Source organism: Xenopus laevis, chromosome 5L (assembly GCF_017654675.1).
Source record: "Xenopus laevis strain J_2021 chromosome 5L, Xenopus_laevis_v10.1, whole genome shotgun sequence".
In the NCBI taxonomy this organism is placed as follows: domain Eukaryota; kingdom Metazoa; phylum Chordata; class Amphibia; order Anura; family Pipidae; genus Xenopus; species Xenopus laevis.
The window spans coordinates 80,530,820-80,553,337 of record NC_054379.1 but is presented as its reverse complement, the minus strand read 5'-3'; the positions used below and the strand labels follow the sequence as shown (position 1 = coordinate 80,553,337).

The 22,518-nt window shown below is 41.0% G+C and overlaps 1 protein-coding gene across 3 annotated transcripts; it reads left to right on the top strand.

Annotated features, from left to right (window-relative positions):
* The first annotated feature begins 725 nt into the window (after positions 1 to 725).
* Positions 726 to 20,895, top strand: amd1.L (adenosylmethionine decarboxylase 1 L homeolog). 3 transcript variants are annotated; one of them, XR_001935612.2, is made up of 10 exons: positions 726 to 1,222; positions 11,455 to 11,541; positions 12,653 to 12,779; positions 13,469 to 13,571; positions 13,883 to 13,925; positions 15,217 to 15,361; positions 15,727 to 15,819; positions 17,924 to 18,079; positions 18,584 to 18,691; positions 19,024 to 19,166. XR_001935612.2 is itself a non-coding variant. In XM_041562083.1 (9 exons), exons 1-9 carry the CDS (start codon positions 1,107 to 1,109, stop codon positions 18,635 to 18,637), a joined length of 924 nt encoding a protein of 307 aa, XP_041418017.1. In that variant the 5' UTR covers positions 726 to 1,106; the 3' UTR covers positions 18,638 to 20,895.
* The last annotated feature ends 1,623 nt before the right edge of the window (positions 20,896 to 22,518 follow it).

Below are 22,518 nucleotides of genomic sequence, written 5' to 3'. Positions count from 1 at the left end.
TAGGCTCTGGCAAATGCCAGCAGAGGGGCTGCTATTAGGTGCAATAGAAAGTCAGTATTTAGTGGGCTGGTGGGGGCTGATTCGATTGAGACTCTGTCTACCTGAAATGCCAGGGCCTATTTTAATTCTCAGTCTGGACCTGGTTCCAAATGTCAAATACATGAAAAAAAACAATGGGCTCTCTGATCATACATTTTGGTGGCCCATTATCAGTTCAGCACTTTAGGAGCTGCATTTCTGGGAGTCAATAATGTAATAGGATATCATGACTGAGGCAACAGACAGAAACCGTGTGTTTGATAAGCCACAATGATATTGCGCTCATCACTCTTATTTAATAAGCCAGAATGTTGAAGGCAAATTGTTTATATCAATCCGCTTATCTAGGTGACTTGTCACGACTGCCTCATACTGGAGAGAAGACAAAATAACGCCGCAGACCAGCACTAAAAAAACATTAATCTTCCCATCATCTCTATTACTGACCTGCAGTAAGTGACAGTCACCGCCCTATAACTACTCACTCTGCTGCCTTTTGCACTCCACTGACTGATCGTGAAGAAGGGGTGGGAAATAATTTGATATACATTGGCAGGAGCCAATCGATTGCACGCTAGCCGCACGTGTATAGGCTGAGGGACTGCGGGGCCATATTAACCAATCCGATAAGGGTTACGTCAGTCCCACTGACGCGCCGGGTATAAAATACGTCTCCAGGCTGCTATTCGTCGCTTTACACAGTATGGCCGGCGATATTAGCTAGCGCTCGCTCAACCGCGTTCTCTGTAACGGGGAATAAAACAGGGAAAAAAAAAATAGACTTTAGCGGAGAATTTAACTATCCATCGTAAACAACAACGATAATATCCGAACGTCACCTTCAATAAAGCAATTATCGGCGTAAAATATTTACAGGCTGAATTTCAAATCTAATTAGAAGCTAAGAATTCTATTTAAGTAACGGACCAGAAAAAAAAAAAAAAGAACCGAGAAGGAAATTATCAGCAGGTAGTTATTTTTTTCCGTTTGAAGTTATTTTCTGCGTTGTCGGTGGGTCTCCGGCTGCCCGAGGAGAGAGAGAGAGAGAGAGAGAGGCGGGCGACAAGATGAAGATGGAGGAGAGCGCCGCGCACTTCTTTGAGGGAACCGAGAAGCTGCTGGAGTTGTGGTTTAGCCAACAGGACGTGAGCAAAGGATCCGGGGACCTCCGTGACATCCCAAGGTAACGGGGCGGGGGATTCAGTACAAACTGACATTTGCTCAGGAATATTAGATGTTCTATTACGTGTATGTTACCGCTGCGTACTTGTTGCTGGCCAGGCTCAGCCCTTTCCTCTCATGTAAAGTAGTGCCTCAAATTTTTTCCCTATACATTTTATAGATTCGGTTCAAGGTCATTCATCCATTTTGCTGTGGAGCTAATCCAGCCGGAGCTTCCTGCACTACCATAGGATAGAGCTGCGCATTTGTGCTGCCTCCCGTTGCTTTAGGCCTACTCAATTCTGCCCCTTATTTCTATTAATTCTGTGGTTGCAACAGGGTTCTAACTAGGAGGGTTAGTTAGCTTCCCATGTGCTCACAGCAGTCAGGCTAACGTGCTGTGTCAGGGGATGGGAGGCGCCGTCAGTTGTTAACCCCCCCCCCCCTTCCATTCCTTTTAGACTGGAGCATGAGGCAAAGCCTTCGAGCTTCCATTTTGTGTTCCCCTATGCACTTGCCTTACCTTCAGCCCTCCCTGTTTGGCCTCGGGCACTGCTGTTGGTACATTCAACCCTTGACTTTTTAGGTTTAATTAGTAGCTTCTCAGTTGCAATTACCCCAGTGTTGTACCAACAAATAAAGGACTAGGCCTACACTTAGGGTTGACACCTTTTCTGGAAAAAATTTACCAGCCTTCTTACATATTTATCTTTTTTTCCCTATTCATAACATTGGGATCAACCATCATTTTTACCGGCCAGGCTGGTAAAATACCGGCCAGGTGGCAACCCTACCTACAGTCCTTCAAAGTGGTTGTCCCCGACCGTTTTTGGACTGGGGACAGGTGCCAAAGACTTTTTGCAAAGACTGGGGTTGTCCGATTTGGGTGCACCTGCATTAAATTCGGCGCACTATGTTAATTGAGGGCTGGGTTTAGTGGCCCAGTTCAGCAGTGTCTGCGGCCCCGCGGTTGGGGACCCCTGCTCCAAAGGACGCCCTATAAGAATTGCATCTGTCATCCTAAAACCGTTCCCACCAATGACCCCCAGAGGAATTCCTGCATTTATAACTATCCAAACGTCCATGCTCATTGGCTGAGTGCTATTGTCCATTTCCATAAAATGAACAGGCTAAAATCTGACTTAAAGGGTTTAAGTGGCTTCTTTTTATCTAAAAAAGCATAACCCCCAGAAATTGTATTCTGTATATTTCTCTCTCTATTCGACATCTTCAGTTAACTTAATACTATTTTAGTGGCTTTCTCGACAGTCTATATTAATCTCATAAGCAAGGTAATTTTAATTAACAATGTGCAAAAAGATGACTGTTTTGTGTTGTAATCTGTCAGTAGTTTGACATATGGCGAAGTCTTTCAGCTCAGGTTAAAATCCTGATGTGTCCTAAATGTGTGGGGAGGGTGGGGCTGCAGGTCCTGTTATTAGCACAGTGAGAGTTTCAGGGTCAGAGCCTGTTCCTGGTCTGCACACATTGCCAAATGGCGTCCCTCTTTTATGTGGCCTTATAAGGGTACAATGTATAGGTAACTTGGTACCTTGTGTATTTATATATCTTCAGACAGGGTGACAAAGCTCAGGCTCAAAAAATAGGATTTGTTATATATGCACTAATATTACATTTTTAAAAAATCATTAGTTACTGCTGTCCTTAACAAATCTCTAATTTTAAAGGTTGAATAAATTATCCATATCAATCTTTGGATGTGCATTTGAAACTTGTTTTTAGTTCATTTATTGAAAAATGTGGGAGTGACTTTATTTTGTGTCGCAGTGCTCCTGGTGGGTAGTTACAAGGGAAGATATATTACCTCTGCAGTAACTGTGGGGTGAGCTTCTCTTATTGATTTTTTTTTTTCTCCTCCATCAACCTATTAAGACTTGATTTGATCTATAGAATGCAAGGTTGCAGATAGCCACACACACCCGAGTGTTGACTAGGCGTAGAAAAACTCTGACATGGTGTAAGAAAAATGGAAACCTAACTTATAATTCACCAGGTTTCATGCTGCAATGTACGTGTTGTATACCAACTGACATTTTCAGATCTCAGGATTACAATGAACTTTATATTTGCACTTAATATTCCCTCCTAATTAAATGCATGCTTAGGATGAGCCATTGTACATTATCTTTTATGTCTCCCATTGAATTGCAAAATGTAAAACATGTACGTGGCATTAAAACATAAAGGGGAACTAAGGCTTTGTTCTTGCCTTTTACACGTGAAACCATTCTTGCAAGTGTGTGCCTACTGCAGATACACGTGAGTGCTCCTTCATAGCTCCACCCTATTACTTTGTCATATTCAAGCAGCCAATCAACTTAGGCTTTGGTTATGTTAATCTCAGGAATGTGCCCCCTTGCAGATCTCAAGTTTAACCCTTCCGTAGAACTAAAAAACAAGTCCTACTTGTAATTTCTCTGGAATCGTTCAAGCTTGCAAGCTATTGCTGTAATGTTTTATGTTGCTTTAATGCAACTTATCCTGCAAAAAATGAAGTGATATAAGGATGGATGATTGATGTATAAGTAATAAATGAATTAATTGTGTTATGTAGTTAATTGCCTATTCGTAAACCTGGCTTTATTACAATATAAATTTTGTATTCAACTAAGCTTATGGTTTGCAGAAATATTGTAACAATATAATTAGTAGTAACAGATTTCCTCAAAGCACAATTATGGCTAAGGTTTTTATTTTTTTTATTTTTTTTTTACTGAGAATTTTTAGTATGATATGGAGAGTGGTATTCTGAGATAATTTGCAATTCGTTTTCATTTTCTCTCACCTGTATTGGGGGACACTGGCACCATGGGGATGAAGATCCTGCACCTTGGAGAGCAGGCACTAACATGTTAAAAGTGACTCCTCCTCCTGCTCCCTGCCTCCGCCTTCATTATTCAGTTTCTTTTAGTGTTCTCAGAAGGAGACAAGACATAGATGGTGGATGGAGCAATTGATCTAGGGACTTCAGTTCAGGTAATGCCACACTGGGGACAGAGGGCTGTAGGACTCCAGTGCCCCTTAGCCAGCTAGGTATTGCACCTAATACAACTTGCTCTTCTGCCTTGCCCCTCTCCCGAGAACTGCAGGCAAGCTCCACTCTTCCCAGGGCTGTTAAGTTCCTGCTCTATGGAGGTCTGCACCAGCCTAAGAATTACAGGGAAGCTTCTACCCAGGGCACAAGACTGGCTAAGCGGGTAGGACACCGCCGTGTGAGTAAGGCCATATTAGGGTGCCTACCTGCCCTCATTTTATATTTCGCCTCTCTCTCCCACCGCATTGCGAGGCTGCCGCTTCCTACCGGCCACTGTCACTACTTACTTAGGGGGTTCCCACTCGCTGGATATCACCCTACTGACAGAACCGGCAGGCAAGGAAGACAGTTAGGCCCCTCTGCGGGCCCTTATCACTACTTCCAGCGTTTCCTCCGCACGCAGTTCAGCCCTGCCAATCGCTGCCATTTTAGAAGCACTTGTGCTCCTTCGCACGCTCTCTTCTGCATCAGCGGTTGCGTCGCGGGTTGTCTCTTGTGATGGTTCTTACCACAGGCAGAAATATCCGGATTAAGGCAAGTCCTTTCTTATATAAGTGGTAACCCAGTACTGCTATGCATTACTTCCCCCTTCACAAGGGTAACGTGCCACCTCTCTCTGTCTTTCAGACACAGACAGCGCAAGGCACAATCTTAACCTTCTACATCCCCTGCCTCCACCCACATACAGGGCACCCTAGAAGGGATAGGTCACTCATGTCTGACCGAGCAGATGAGGCTGTCATAGCCAAGGCATCAGCAGCTGCACTGCCAACACCCAGGGTGTCTTACCTTGCCTGTACAAGCTGCAAAGCAAAATTCCTCACGGCCTCTGTTGACCCAGTGTGTACAGCATGTAGACCAACTACCCCTACTGACACACACACTTTCTCTGCTGGGAGCAGCATGGCCTCTTCATCACTAGGTACATCTGACTCCGAATTAGTGCGTGCTCTCTCACTTGCTGGCCTGCATAATTAAGCCTGCATTCCCGAGAACCTAGACAGAGTTCTAGAACGTCTTATCTGCCCCAGGACCAACTCAGAGCAAGGGCACTACTGCTACCAAGCGCCCCCCCGATTCCCCTCCAGAAGCCACGGGTGGCACCAACCCTTCTTCAGATGAGGAGGGAACAGGAACCTGACCCAGATACTGAAACTCCTAGAACACAGGGAGAAGTAGAGGGCCTAATACAAGCAGTCCTTAAGACCCTAAACATCGAGGAATCAACCTCGGCTTCCGAGACAGGAAAGAATATTTTCAAGAGACAAAAGAGAACCTCATGCGTTTTTCCAGCATATGATCAACTTGAGGAGATCATTAAATCTCAGTGGAAGAACCCCGACCATAGGGTACAAGTTTCCAAGCGCTTTACACAGGCTTATCCCTTTCCACAGGAGTGTATTGATCTCTGGGCTTCTCCTCCTCTAGTGGACCCCCCAGTTTCCAGGCTGTCCAAGAACACTACAATACCGGTAGCAGATGCGACTGCCTTCAAGGACCCAATTGATAAGAGATTAGAGGGTTTTTATAAGGCAATCTTCACAGCATTCAGACCAATGTTTGCAATTGCATGGGTGGCTAAGGCCATGGAAGTCTGGGTCGAGCAGGTGGTGCAGCTGATAGGTTCAGAAGACCCTACCACAGATCTCCTACTTTCCCAGGTAGCGGATGCTACAGCTTAGATTTGTGATGCATCTCTAGATGCCGCTAAACTGTTGGCAAGGCATCGGCACAATCCATTGCGGCCCGTCGCTTTCTCTGGCTCAAGACCTGGGCGTCTGATCTAACATCAAAGAGGTCCCTCGTCAGTTTACCATTCCAGGGCAAACTACTATTCGGGTGGAACTGGATAAGATGATTTCTCAGGCAACGGGGAGAGAGCACCTTACTTCCTCAGAGTAAGCCCAAAAGACCTCCCTTCAAGAGACGACCCTTTTTTCGTCAAGGCCATAGAACCAAAACACAGACTGAAAGAAACAATATGGGTTCACACCCAAGGTACCACAACAAGCAGGGATCCCCCTGGAATTCCTCCAAGACGTCTACCAAGTCCTCCCAGGACAAACCCTCCTCCACCTGAAGGTGTGCCCACCCCTGGGGGGATTCCCTTAGGCGGCCACCTAACAACCTTTCAGGAGGTGTGGCAGAGTCAAGTAACAGACCAGTGGGTTCTCCAAGTAATATCCCACGGATATTTGATAGAATTGTCACGAATCCCACCTCATATATTTTTCATATGTCGTCTACCCAAGGGGGAACACACAAGACAAGCGTTCCTAAGATTGTCCAGGATCTCGCAAAGTCTGGAGTCCTACAACCAGTTCCACAAACAGACAAGAGAAGGGGTTTCTATTCAAACCTTTTCATCGTCCCCAAAAAGCATGGCTCTTACAGACCTGTACTGGACCCAAAAGCCCTCAATCTTACTGTAAGAACACGTCATTTCAAGATGGAATTAGTACAATCGGTAGTAATGTCCATGTAGAGTCAAGAATTCATGACAGTAATCAAATAATTCCAATATCAAAGGAAGGATCAGGAGAACCTAGACAGAAGGGTAACTATCTCGGAGGAGGTCAAAAGTTCCCTCATCTGGTGGCTCCATCCCTACCGAATGTCAGGAAAGCTCTTCCCCAATCACACTTGGACAGTGATCACAACTGAGGCAAGCCTAAGAGGTTGGGGAGGAGTGCTAGAGCAGAGAACGGTCCAAGGCATTTGGAGCCAGACGGAGCAGCTTCTCCCGATAAATATCCTAACTTTACGCAATTTTTTATTTACTACAACACTTGACAGCAGTTCTACAGGGTAGGCCAGTAAGAGTACAGTCAGACAACATGACAGCGGTGGCCTACATAAATCATCAAGGAGGCACCAGAAGTCAGGCCGCCTTAGCAGAGGCACAGAAGATACTAACCTGGGCAGAAAACATTCCGGCAATCTCCGCTGTATATCTGCCAGGTGTAGACAACTGGATGGCAGACTATCTAAGCAGGGAGACGATAGATCAAGGCGAGTGGAGTCTACACTCCGAAGTGTTCCAGCAAATTGTAAACAAATGGGGCAACCCGTAAGTGGACTTAATGGCCTCCAGATACACTCACAAGGTCCCAAGATTCATAGCAAGAAGCGTTGATCCACAAGCTTGGGCAGTAGATGCCCTCGTGATCAGCTGGAAATTCTCCCTAGCCTATATCTTTCCTCTCCTAGCACTCCTTCCACACTCCTTCCAAGAGTCATAAAGAAGATAAGGGGAAAAGACTCAAATCATCCTAGTGGCCCCATATTGGCCCCCGAGAGCCTGGTTTGCAGATCTCCTAGAGTTGGTGACAGACGAATCATTTCACCTACCCCTCAGAGAAGACCTACTTACGCAAGGGCCAATGGTCCACCAGAATTTACACATGTGGGATTTAATGGCGTGGCTCTTGAAGCCTTTGTACTGGAGGCAGCTGAAGCCCCTCCTGAAGCGATTCCTACCATGCTACGGGACCACAAGCCAGTTTCGGCAAAGAGTTACTACAGGGTGTGGAAGACTTTTATCGGATGTTGCGGATCTAGGGGCCTAGGCCAAAGAAGGGTCAAGGAGAGGGAAATGCTATCCTTACAGGAAGGTATAGCAAAAGGACTAGCCCTTAAGTTCTCTGAAGGTTCAGGTATCTGCACTCTCCATTCTCTTCCAGAAGAGGATGGCACTGAACAGCAATATAAAGACCCCACGGTATAGAGATCCAGTGCCTCCATGGGACCTTAACCTCGTGTTTTCAGTACTACAGGAGGACCCCTATGAATCCTTAGTCTATTCCGCTGTCCACCCTTACAGAGAAGGTAGTTTTCCTGTTGGCAATTACATCAGCACGCAGAGTTCCGAACTGGCAGCCTTGGGCATGCAAGGCTCCCTTCACCATCATACATCAGAACAAGGTGGTACTAAGACCAACACCAGATTTCCTTCCGAAAGTAGTCTCTGAATTCCGCCTAAATCAGGACTAAAGGTGGCCATAGATGCAAAGATCTGCTCGTTTGGCAACATCGCCAAACGAGCGGATCTTTCCCTGATATGCCATTAACAAACATGGCTATATCGGGTGTAATCTGATTGTTCGGCTGCATGGCCGAACGATCCGATTACGATGTGCCCTGGGTTCCGGCGGGATCGGTCGGGTCAAAATCAAACCTGATTGATCGACCAAACGTCCGATCTCCGCCGGACGAAGGATATCGGCACACGCCATACACGATCCGAAAATCGTACGAATCCTCGATTCGTACAATAGGATCTGTGTGTCTATGGCCACCTTTAGTGGTTCCATCTCTCTGTCCAGAACCGAAAAACTCTAGAGCAGAGACACTACAAGTTGGATGTTGCTCAAGCCATCACGACCTACTTGAAAGTAGGAATGCGCTGAATCCACTATTTTGGATTCGGCCGAAACCCCGAATCCTTCGGGAAAGATTCCGCCGAATCCGAACCCTAATTTGCATATGCAAATTAGGGTTCTGCCAGGCAGAATGATTTGGCAGAATCCTGCTGAAAAAGGCCGAATCCCGAACCGAATCCTGGATTCGGTGCATCCCTACTTGAAAGTGACAAAGAAGATCAGTAAGACAGAATGGCTGTTCATTCTCACAGACGGTCCTAAGAAGGGAATGAAGGCCGCCAAAACAACCATTGCTAAGTGGATTCGGTCCACCATCACCAGAGCCTATGCAGTAAAGGGCAAGGCACCTCCCTTCAGGGTTCGAGCCCATTCTACACGTTCAGCCAGCACTTCATGGGCTGTTCGACATTAGGCATCAGCTGAACAAGTGTGTCGAGCCGCCACTTGGTCCTCCTTGCATGCCTTCACGCGCTTCTACAGGTTGCACACACTGGCATCAGCAGAAGCCAGCTTTGGGAGGAAGGTGTTACAGACAGTACTAATCTGAACACCTGTTAAGGGGGAACAGTTCCCACCCTCAGTGGTAGCTTTGGGACATCCCCATGGTGCCTGTGTCCCCCCAATATAGGTGAGAGGAAGATTTTTGTACTTACCGTTAAATTCTTTTCTCTCATCCTACATTGGGGACACAGGCGTTCCCTCCCTGTTCATTTCAGCGTGTTGGTCATTTTGAACCATTTGTTATATGGTTGAAATTTTGTCTTGGTTTTCAGTTTAAGAGGTGGAGGGACTCCGTCTCCGTTGGGTCATCTGGGTTATCTACTCCTTCTGTGAGAAACTGAAGGAAGAGGCAGGGGATGAAGCCCAGAGCAAGAGGAGGAGGAGGAGTCACTTTTAACATGTTAGTGTCCCGCTCTCCAAGCTGCAGGATCTTCATCCTCATGGTGCCCGTGTCCCCCAATGTAGGATGAGAGAAAAGGATTTAACGGTAAGTACAAAAATCTAACTTTTTATTTGTGGTCTGAGTTAATTAGCTTTTTATTCAGTAGCTCTCCAGTTTGAAATTTCAGCAATCTGATTGCTAGGGTCCAAATTCCCCTAGCAACCATGCTCTGATTTGAATAAGACTGGAATTTGAATAGGAGAGGGTCTGAATATGAAGTTGAGTGATAAAAAGGAGCAAAAACTATATATTTGTATAGAGTCAAAAGAAGACAATTCAAAAACTATAAAAATAAATAATTGACAGATTTAAATATTGCTTAGAATTGGCCATTCTATAACATACTAAAACTGAATTAGTGGTTTAAAATGGTAAACATGTGTTTTCTGAATCTTAGTCATGGACCAGTATACGAATGTCCTGTAAATGGCATTTGTAAAGACCACAAAGTTCAGTTCTCATAAATAAAACCACTTTTACATTATTACATCCCAGTATATTTTGGTTGATGTGGGTTTGTATGTTTGGCTTGGCGTGACTAGTTTAAAACAATGAATTATCAGTTTTTATTTAAGCCATGAGTTAATCATTTTTAAGACTATTACATGGTACAAATCCATTTATTTTACCATAAAGAATTGATTTGGGAAGTTTATTGCGGTTTCACTGGAAAGGATGGCTAATATTGTGTGTATATATATATATGCAGGCAGTTTTGCTGTGGTGCCTAAAAACAGTAATCGTAATTCCTATGTTAATGTGTTGCCTCATCATTGCTCAAATACTAGAGTGTTGGAAATTTCTAGTCTAAGGTTGATAGTACCAGAAACTTAAGTTGCTTAGGTTTGCAGATCTATAATGGAGCACAAGCAGCTTGTGAGATGTAGTAGAGTGTAGTGTGTTGGGCCGTTCCATGCAATTTTCCACATTTTTTTTGTGTTCCAACCTGGAATTAAAAAGAACTTAAAAGTGGTGGTACCAGAGCAGTTGACACAATGTTTATCCTTTTAACCCACAGAGGCTGTGGGCAGAGTGAGTTTATATCCATGTTTGGTGGCAGTCCCCAAAAGCTGTAAGATTCTTGACTATAGAGTATATATTATGATTACAAGTGGAATGTAATTCCCAGTAAAGTTCCTGTTGCATAAAGTTTGCAGGAGGCATCAAATATGTACACTCATTAATTAGGTATATATTATCTGTGGCAAAGCAGAAGCTTGGAAAACCTAAAAGTTTGATATCAAAGTGTCTAAATTCAGATTTGATTACATTTTGATTATAGTGAACTTACTGGAATTATAGATAACCTGGAACCTTTGGAAAGTCAAGGGCCCATGGATACAGTCGGTGCTCAATTATACCCTTAAATCTCCCTGATTATTCATCAGTACACACCCATCCCTTCTCCTACACATAAATGCCTGTATATGCTTCTGTCCTAAATTGTGTAAAGCTTGTATAAAGTCCTGTATTACACATTTCTTTGTAACTTGTCTATTAACATGGTTGAGACACACTGAAGACCGGTTGCTTTTTGCAGCATGCTTAGACTTGGTTTGAAGAGTAGCAGAAGCCACTTCTAATTAACTACCATTTACATACAGCGTGATTTCTCATAAGCTTAAAGAAAATCTTTAAGAGAAGCAAGAGATACATGTCAGAGTAAAGGTTCTAGGTTTTTTTTTTTGAACATGAGTATTTTTAAATATATTCCTTCAAGTTCCCTGTTCTCCTGTCAAAAACAAGTTAATAGGGACATTTACATTTGTCCAGATTAAAGTGTTTGAAGTTATAATTTGAATATTTAATTATGTTCTAGGAACCAAAACTGCTGTTCATATTCTAAATATTAAGTTTTGACTTTTATCCCATAGGTTTGAGTGGGACAAACTTTTGGAGAATGTGCATTGTTTGATCATAAGTGTGACGAAAACTGACAAGCAGGAAGCTTATGTACTCAGGTATGTTCTCACAAGCATAATAGAACTACACTATTCCTTTTTTTTTTTTTTTTTTTTTTTGCTCAAGGAAGTTTTATTATTAAATGTAACCGGGAAATTTACAGGAAACAAAACAAAAGAAAAAGGCATATTAGTACCATCAGGCATACATTTGACCATGCATTATAAATAAAACCACGTTATGATTACCATGACTGTGTCTCTTAAGTTACTGCTATTGATACTGCTGATGTTAATGATGTGGTCGCCCTGCGCACATCCTAGGCTTGGCAACCACAGAAGTCCAGACATACACTATTCCTTTTAACAAGAATACTAAAAGTACATTTGTGATATAGATGCTTTTTGGTTTGTTTCTTTTCTATTTCTTTGATATTCATAGTACAGGTATGGGATCCATTGTCCAGAAACCGGTTATCCAGAAAGTACTGACTTATGGCTAGGCCATCTCCCATAGACTCCATTATCATCATAATCACTCAAATGTTTAAACATTTTCCCTTTTCTCTGCAATAACAATACGATACATTGTACTTGATCCTAATGAAAATACAATTTATCCTTATTGGAGGCAAAACATTCCTATTGGGGTTTATTAATTTTAAAATTATTTTTAACAATCTACACTTTGAGGTGTGTACAGGTGTGAAAATTCAAATTATGGAAAGATCCATTATCCGGAAACCCCTCAGTTCCCTGGCATTCTGGATAACCGGTCCAGGGGGTTCCAGATAAGGATCTTTCCAAAATTTGAATTTCCACACCTGTACACACCTCAGTGTAGATTGTTTATTCACATCCAATCTTTCCCTAATGTGTCTTACAACTTAAAGTTGGGCAACTGCACTGTAAGATCTCCTGTAAGAAAATGCATGTTTTTGCATTTTCGTGCCAAAATTCACTTTCGTGTATTTGCACACAGACCGGCGCAGTGCCTGTTATTGCAGAGAAATGACAGAGCAGATGGGAGCACGTTGGCTTCTCTCTGCCAGTTTTTTTTTTCTGCAGAGTGAAGCCAAGGTTCAGCTTTGTGCGCTCTTAACACTGAGGCAGTTATGTTTTTGAAGATGTGAAGAATGTGCATCAATGTTCCTACTGATTTTTCTTACAGTGAGAGTAGCATGTTTGTCTCCAAGAGACGTTTCATTTTGAAGACATGTGGTACCACCCTCTTACTGCAAGCACTGGTTCCCCTGTTAGAGCTCGCCAGAGAGTATTGCGGGTTTGATGGCATCCAAGTACGTAAGGAACTCTTTACATAAATTCTTTCTTGAATTTATACATTTTTTTTTATACATTTGGTTTCCTTTCCTGATTCCTGATGCAGTTCTCCTGTTTTCTTGTGTAAATTGTGTGTTTTTGAAGTACTGCATGATTCCTTACACCCCATGCTTGGGAAGTCATGAAGTTGATTCCCCAAATACGAATATAAAAAGCTATTGAAAGTATAACTTGTGTACATTCTATATTTCATTCCAAAAGTAGTTATGTAGGGTGATATGATGTAATGTTGAAAATAGAATTAAATGTCCTTACCTGCAGATTAAAATTATATATTAAATTTTGTGCTGCATAGCAGGTTGAGTACTGGCTTTTAATATCTAGTTCCTGAGTAGTTTTGAAGTTTAAACTATTTCATTTTCATCTTACCACTAATGTGGTCTCTGTGCAACTAAGCAGTGAATGTTCCACTAAAGGCATAACCTTATCGCTGACTACTTAAAACTCACATTATTGGCAGGGAGTGGGTTAAGTCATCAATCTTTAGTTCTGTCCTACATGTATAACTTTGCATTGCCAATAAGAAGAGAGAGCACATTTGTGCCGTCTCTTCAAATCGAAATTCTTCTTAGAGCATTTTGTTTGGAAGCCTTAGTAGGAGCTTAAGTTAAGAAATTTAATTTGCCAATATATTCCTGTGTTCCAGAACTTTTTTTATTCCCGCAAGAATTTTATGAAACCAAACCATCAAGAATACCCGCATCGGAATTTCCACGAAGAAGTTGAATTCCTAAATCAAATTTTTCCCAGTAAGTAAATTGCAAATTTAATGTAACAGCCTAATTTAGCGGTTAATGTAATTACCTGCACTTGGGAAGACACAATGATTCTGGATGCAGGCTCTCACATGCCATAAATGTATTTTTTCTTTACTAATTGTCTGCTTTAAGTCATTTTATATTAGAGGTATGTTATTCATTATAATGGAAATGTGCCCAAACACCGTAGACCAGTTTCCTTGAATATACACCATTTAGTGCTGTGTTTCCATTATGATAAACCATCTAGTGTTTGACAGAGAAATACAGCTTTTATTAACACTTCTGATTATTCTCTACAGATGGAGCAGCATATTGCATGGGGCGAATAAATTCTGATTGCTGGTAAGTGTTCTCTACTTAAACCAATGAGTAATGAAAGTCAATTAGAACTATTTGTTCACCAGGTGTAGCAACTTTAGCAAAATTCCCAAAGTAAACTGCACAAGCTATCAATTTAATAAATTCTAAGAAATCACCTGCTACTTATTTGTCATAATATTAATCAATCCCATTCCCAGCAGTGGAAAATGATTTGGTTTGTCATACTGCAGGAATGGTCACAAAATGTGTCATCCTAATAAAAGTAGCATAAAATACATCTTTTAAAAAAAAAAAAAAAAAAATTAACAGGTTTTATTTCAGTTGTCCTGAGTGTGTAAAGGACACATTTATCATTCTAAAGTAAAGAGAAGCTGTAGAGCAGGGGTAGGCAACCCGCAGCTCCGGAGCCTCATGCGACTTTTCATCCTGCTTGCTGTGGCTCGGTCTTGTGGCTTTGCCTGTCACATCATCTATACTGCCCTCGCACTTGCTGACGGCTTCTTGAGTGTGTGACCGTGGTAACCTAACGGTTAGCTTACCGCTGTCGCACACTCAGGAAGCCGCCATCATGTGTGAGGGCTGTATAGACGTCCCAGGAGTGACAGGCAAGATTGAACCGCATCAAGATGATTCAGCATGGAGCTTCAGAAACAGAAGTCACATTAAACATATGAGAACATTAGCATTTAATAGGGCTATTCAGCGTTTAATTTATTTCAAAGTAGGCTTACACATGAACACTGCACTTCTGTTTGTTGTATTCTGTTGTTGTAACAGTTACAATTAAAAAAGGTTAAAACTTTTAAAGTTTATAAGCTGTGTTATGTTTTGCAGCTCCAGACTATTTTTCTTTAGTGGAAGAGGGGGCAAAATGGCTCTTTTGATATTAAAGGTTGCTGACCCCTGCTTTAGGGCAATACCTTCTAAGCCAAAAGAATAATCTGTATTTCATAGAGGTGTTGCAGGGGGTATTGCAACTTTGGCAATTGCAGTTTTTTTTCCTTCCTGTTTTAAGTAGCCAAATCCATGTTATTGAGGAGGCCTAGTGTAGCCCTTTAATGTCATGTTCTTTCTTTCTACTTGGGAAGCAGTGAGTGCTTCAAGATGAAATATGTCTGATTTCTTTATTTTTCAAGCAATACATTTTGCACCTTCAGAAGAGCATCATGTGAATTTCCAGTAGGCCGAGGGCCTGGGCAGGATTTTGCTAATTAAACCACATTCTTTTATAAGTATTTGCTTAAAATATTTGTTAAAATTGAAAGTACATTTAAATGGAAGTGTCTCACTTTATTGGTCTTCCTGTTCATAGGTATTTGTATACTCTGGACATTCCAGATGAATATGTTATCAGTCAACCAGATCAGACATTGGAAATTCTAATGAGTGAGCTTGACCCAGAAGTTATGGACCAGTTCTACATGAAAGAGGGTGTTACTGCAAATGATGTCACTCGTGTAAGTTTAACAGTCTTATGACCTTACATCTATAATGAAACCTTAATACGTATTGTAAAACGAGAACACTTGCAAATGCTCCCTTCCAGCACACAAACCAAACTCCCCACAATTGTCCTGCTACTTCATGCCTAAACTCAAAAGGCAGTGTAGCCAGTTTGGTGACCACCATTTCTAGCCATGTCACTCCTAAGTCGTGGCAACAGTCAACCAGAAGCATGCACAGTGGAGCCTGGATGGACCAGACATGGTGTCCTCCATTTCTGCCACTTTCCGTTTGGGGTTGCCTCTAATTTATTTTAAGGTAGTAGCTATTTGCTGACCTGTTTTGGTAAGAAGTGTAAATATTGTTTCTTTTCTCCTAGGTGAGTGGAATTCGTGACCTGATAACAGGTTCTGTCATTGATGCTACAATGTTCAGCCCTTGTGGTTATTCAATGAATGGGATGAAATCAGATGTAAGTAGTGTATTTTTAATTCTGACGTATACCTGGCATTTTCAAGGGGAAGGCTCTGTTGAATTATGTATTGAATTGAATGAGCGTAAAGAAGAACAAGTAAAATCACTGGAGGGGAGTAGCCAGTTTGTTAGCTAATCACTTGCCTGCTTTCCTGGTCAGACAATCCTCCTCTTCAAAACAAAAAATGTACTGAGTGGTACGTCTGAGCTCTGCAATCTACTACACTGTTCTCAGGCATACCCTGTACCTATTGTAGCTTGGTGCACAGGCAGTACAAAATTATTTGAAGAGACTTTCTGTACCGCACAAGCAATTGCCCAGGGCAGAGCAAGTAGGTTTGGTAAATTTCAAAAATATGGCAGAATTACCCCTTAACAATACAGAGTTTGAATAATTGGAGTGTTGTCCCTATTAAGCAGTTTAGCAATTGAAATCCCTTTTGGGTTGTCTACCAAATTTGCATTCCCCCAGTGATTTTACCTTTAATTCACCTTAAAAACACACTTGAGGCTTCTAATGATCTGTGAAACTTTGGATTCTGAAATTCATTGGTGTTGAAGAATAATTACATTCATTGGTGTTGCAGAATAATTATATAAGTTCCCATGTTTTATTGTCACTTTCTCCAATGATCTGCAGCTATGCCTTCCAAGTGGTTTCTAAGATGCCCAGCCTACTCAACGCTCCATAAACTTAAGCATGGCAACATTTTTCAGTTTGGTCTACAAACATTTTAAATTTGGTAATCCACCAACCATGTGCCAAAAGATGATCATTACTTTTTGAGTATAGGATTCCCTGTTTGCAGCTTTTTGCCATAATGTAAAACATGGCTGCATTTGCTCTTAGTTCCATCGTTGGCCGGTTTAGGTTCTGAATTTAAATGATCACAAACCACATGCTTTTAACTTTCATTCCTTCATCTTTGGTCATATGTTTTACAGTTTTACATTACTCCATCTTCCCATCTGTATATAATTTTGCATTTCTTTGCCATTAACTTGAGTTTTGACTCAAATTTTCATTGCCTTTTTCTTTCTCGCTAAAGGCAATCAATCCATGGTGTTTTACCTACCCAGACATAACAACAGCATAGTTTGGTTGGTTAAAAATTAATAAATCCATATTAGTGAGTGGAATGGGCAGTATTTAATGTACCCTCATTTTGACACGAGCTCATTCAGTAAGACTTCATAAACACTATCTTAACTTTCATAAAAATGTTTTATTTTTTTACACAGACATATCTGATACAGCAGATTGAAAGGGACAATGTTAACTTGATCATTTTCAAATCCCTCCTTTGTCTGGATAGATTTTGGGACTTGACATCCCTCTGCTTTTCAAAGAATCTGTGCACCATCTACTGTGGAAAGCAGAAATGCTTCAAGTTCCCGAATCCATCACTTCACAAAAAATCCACTATTTTGGATTCAGCCGAACCCCCGAATCCTTCACGAAAGATTCGGCCGAATAATGAACCGATCCAAATCCTAATTTGCATATACAAATTAGTGGTCGGAAGGGGAAAACATTTTTTACTTCATTGTTTTGTGACAAAAGTCAAGCGATTTCCCTCCCTGCCCCTAATTTCCATATGCAAATTAGGATTCGGTTTGGCCAGGCAGAAGGATTCGGTTGAATCTGAATCCTGCTGAAAAAGGCAGAATCCTAGATTTGGTGCATCCCTACTTTACATTGGAACACTATATGGAAGGGGTTGGCTGACTTTGAGATCGATGGGGAGCTGATCCCTGCAGCATGTGCACATTGTCATAGCTGATCCCTGCAGCATGTGCACATTGTCATTGTATGGCTGTGTTAAAAAAAAAAAAGAGGGAAAAAAAAAGCAAAAAACTTTTTAACATGTTTGTGCACCTATTCTTCATATGCCCAACTGAACAAGCTTATATCAAAACTAGTGGGGGTATCCTTTCTAGTTAACCGTTGCAACAGGAAGACTTAATGCAGAGGGAAAGGTAAAGCATTTGCCTTGGCAATGAGGTAGGTAGGTAGGTAGTGCCTTAAAAATGTATTTTTTAACTTTGTGACTGAGCAGTATAAAGTCCTTTCCGAAAACTGATCACTATTTTCTTCTTAGGGAACTTACTGGACTATTCACATCACTCCAGAACCAGACTTTTCATATGTTAGTTTTGAAACAAATGTATCTCTAACAACCTACGATGATCTGATTAGTAAAGTTGTGGATGTTTTCAAGCCAAGGAAATTTGTGACCACCCTCTTTGTTAATCAGGTATGGATTTACATAACAAAATATTAGTCTTGATTGAGTAGCAATAATAGAAGCATGTCTAATTTGGTTCTAAAAGAATCGGTCATATCTACTCTAATACAAAAAGTTTTGTTTTAGTTTGTGGGTTATGAATCAAAAGTCCTGTGGTGTAACCAACATTCTCAAACATATGATAACGACCAGCAGTAGAATTCAGTTGTCACTGGGCAAGAAAATCTAGACAAAAAAAAACTTTTGTTTTCGGTTTAAGGTACTTCTGCCATTGATTTGTTTATGCAATTCCTGTTCTGAGTTGTATACCTACAACTTGATAAGCTCAAAGCTGGCTATTATTTTCCTAATTGCTCCTGCAGTGATCCTATTATAAATCAACTTTTTCTAGTGTCCTTTTAGACAGCACAAACCGTAGCTACTTCTTCCCTTGTAGGTAGGGTTGACCAGTATCAATCAAGTTACCACCCCAATAAAATTCAATCTACAGGCAGTATTCTAGTGTTTTTCTAGCTGCAGGTACCTCGGGATCAACTGTGTACAGGGCACAACTCAGATGCGGCCTGAAGCAGCCATGGTCTCCTGTGGCCAGTCTTGTTACCTCCTGGAAGACCTTTTACAGTAAGAGGGAACACCATGCATAACTTGCGATAAGGTTGAACCCACTATGATTGCCAACTGTGCTGTCTTCTCAGATCCCTTAAAAACCAGTGCAAATGGCACCTAGTGCTTATATTACTTAAGAGCTGCATGCTCTGGTTTCTGGTTGTCTCCCACTGTAGAAAATGCAACTACCAACCAGCCTGAGCCTGTCAAACTAGTATACACCGTACATATTATATGATGGGACTAGGGGGAAACAGGACCTTGTCTTGGAAATGGTAAATGTAGTCTGATCTGCCGTTTCTAATGGAATCTTACATGTGTGTTTTTTTTTTTTTTTTTTAATAAAGAGTTCTAAATGTCGTACAACATTCAGTTGTGCTCAGAAGATTGAAGGCTTTAGACGTGTGGATCGGCAGTTTGCGCAGTTCAATGACTACAATTTTGTTTTCACCAGTTTTGCCAAGATCCAGCCACAGCAGAGTTGATTAGAAGTAATGAAGAAGAAACGCAAAAAGAAAACTAATGGTAGAGGTGGTGGGTGCTTTTTAGATACCGGGGGCCATGCTTTCTACATCCATCACCTAGTAGTTGCTGGAAGCCCTAAATATAATCCTAGTATGAGTTTAAATTGTATCCATTATTATAACAAGGAGATAGATAACTTGCATGAATGCTCTCTCCCGTGTGTAGGTATTCTATGCCACTCTTGCTGTGAAATTAAAGTGCATGTAGATGCGTTAAACACAGACTGTATGAGACTCAATAGCACATGTAAAAATGCACATTGTTGTACACATCGCATCTGTTTTTTACAGGCATCTCCAAAAATTCACCACAGACAAGGTTTTCGGCCACCCTAATTTTGGTCTTAGAATTAAATTGCATGGTAATCCTCATACAATCAGGCCTGTATTGCAGGGCCATGAGTAGTATTTTTTTTCACTGTAAAAAAACGGTTTTATTACAAAATCCAACAGTTTGGTGCTAGCACCTGCTCAAGTTATTTCTTTGGAGTGGATTTATATCCTTTCAATGTATTTCACTGATGGTGCTAGGCTTATTACAGAAACATCATTCATTAAAACAGTAGAGATACGCTAGTGATAGGATAAATTGATGCAGGAAAGATCAACCTCATGAAATCTAACATGATCCAGGCCTTTTTGTCTTTAACTGGAGTGTTCTCTGCAAAACATTAGCTGTTTCTAACTGTAAACAATATGCTGTAACCCAGCTCAGATCCTGCTCCAGTTTGCATCCCATTTGAAATGAATGCCTTTTCATCTGTCTAAAAAGGAAACCTGTGACATTGTGCATGTGACAACTATGCTGTATTTGGCAGTGCTGTAACCTCATGCACTCTCCCTTGTGAATTGGTGTGGTGATTTCCTTTATACCATGATTAGGTAGCTTTATGTGATGAACATTGGGACTTACTGGGACAGCTCAAATGCTTAGGCTTCGTTATTTTGTAATTCAATTGGAAATGAATTGTTGGTTAGCCTTAGTTAGATAAGGCTTTCCAAAACTTGCCTAGCTCTGAACTGACCTCTTGAACTGTTTTGACATTCCCACTGTCTTTCTGTAATACTGTCTATATCCTTTTGCATATAGTTCAGTTATATTCCATGTCTTTATCAACACTTTTTATAGTGTTTAGAACAATAATATAGGGGTTGTACCATCTGTTATTTTTTGTAAGCATACATTTTTTTTAAAGCTTTCTGTTGCTCCTCTGGGATATTTCTAGTGCTTCTTTTTGAGGACCAATATTTTGCATAGTTAATGTTTTTGCTGTCTAAATAACGCAAACCCCTTAAACAATGGGCTGCAATTGTAGCAGGTTTCAGAGTATGAGCATGGTCATGGTGATGACATCCCAAACAGACATTGTATTTGGCTGCCTTTTATCAAAGTCACATGATTCCCATGCCTGTAAAATGCAACCTGTTGGAAGATGAATTCTGTTAAAGTCGGTTTGGGAAAGCATTTTCCATAAGGGTTTATACATTGAAAAGTCCATTATATTGCACTATACTGAATCATCCCTAGGTACTATGTACACATCAAAAGAAACAATTGAAAACTAAAAAATGATGTTCTCTTGGGGAGAGGGGAGTTTGTCTCAAATCTTTGTTAAACTCTTGATCAATTGTAATGTACTTAAAATCTCTGTACCATCTACCTAATGCTTAAATAAAACAGTGCTTAATTAATTATTTTGACTCTCTGCAGCTGCTAATTGATATTGGTGTAGTGTTGTTGCAAACAGAACAAGACCATTCTACCTTACTGTAAACCTACAGGACTCCTGTTTACTCATTATTCAAGTTGGGCAAAAGAAACATTTTAGGCAGACCCTATGATGGGAGACTAGTTCCATTCCACTCATATGAAAGTCAGTGACCCAATACTGGAGTACAGTAGATGTTCTGTAAATCCCATTGTTTCTTTAGCCAGCTGTTTGCGATCTTCACATTTTATGCTTTTACATATTTTTAGTTTACTCTTCCTTCAATCCAAAGTTGCCTCAGGTTACTGTGCAATCTAAAACATTTAAATCTATTCATTCCCAGATAGATAAGCTGGAGATAGAAGATACCCCATAATACAAGTTGCCATTTTGAAATGAGGAAATAATCCCCCCCTTGAGGCAAATTGAAGAGGCTTCAGATGGGGTTTTTTGCCTTCCTTAAAGGGTTGATCTTGACGGACGGGTTTTTTTTAAAAAAAAATTTCCCAACTTAACTTAAGGTATATTGCACCACTGTGGTCGCCCAAACCGACCAAATCAGAAGTTGTGTTTAATATAATGTGTGCAATCTTAAGCAGGCCATATACATATCAATAAAACCGTACAGAAACAGTATTTTGGTGTATGGTGGGCTGCCATTCTTAATCTATATCTATTTAGTTAGTTCAGGGATCCATCAGGTTTGTGATCTGCTGCCAGTCAGTGGATGGTGCTGTGGCAGGAGAAGAAATGCAGTTTATCCTCTTCTTGCTGTTCAGATTGTATAGTCCATTATACTCTGCACAGCCCATTGGCCAAAAACATTCTGTTAGCCAATGTATTTAATTGGAATGCATCCAGTATTCATTTTGCCCACCATTTAAAACTACAGTAGAACCCCAATTTTAAGTTTTTCAGGGGACCAGAAAAGAATTCTGTAAAATCCCGGGAAATGTATTCTGCATAATATATAGGTGGGACCACAAAACAACAATGTAAAATGAGGGGAAACTTAAAATCAGGGAATGTAAAATTGGGGTTCTACTGTATAAGGACTTCTTTGTGTACTTCTTATATTAGCATGATGTGTAAAATGTGTTTACCCCTAAGCCATTATTATATCTAAATCCCTGGACTTTCACCACTGTGACCCCCACTATATACTCTTTAGGCTGTCTGCTAAAATCTATGATCCAGGACACAAAATGAATGCGGCAAGCAATCTATAACAAAGGTAAGATGCCTGCATTCAAGGACAACTATTTAAACAAACAATAAACCTTGGCATTTGCTCTTAAAATTTAAATTAAACGGTGTGCCCTTCACTTGCTGTGTGTGCTTATAAAATATGTGGATTTTATATTGAGATAGTGTTAATGTTTAGAAGGATTTCAAGCATGGGATTGGATTATTGGCATTACACACAGCAGCAGCATGTAGAAAGCAACACGCAACTTGCTAAATGTTTAAAGGTTAAACTACACTTGTTCAGGGACGTTACATCTGTTGCAAATACTATTACATGCAGAAAATACAGCAGACATAATGCTTAATCCAGTGCATGAAGAGTGGCCTGATTTTAGGATTTTTATTTGTAATTAAACCTGCA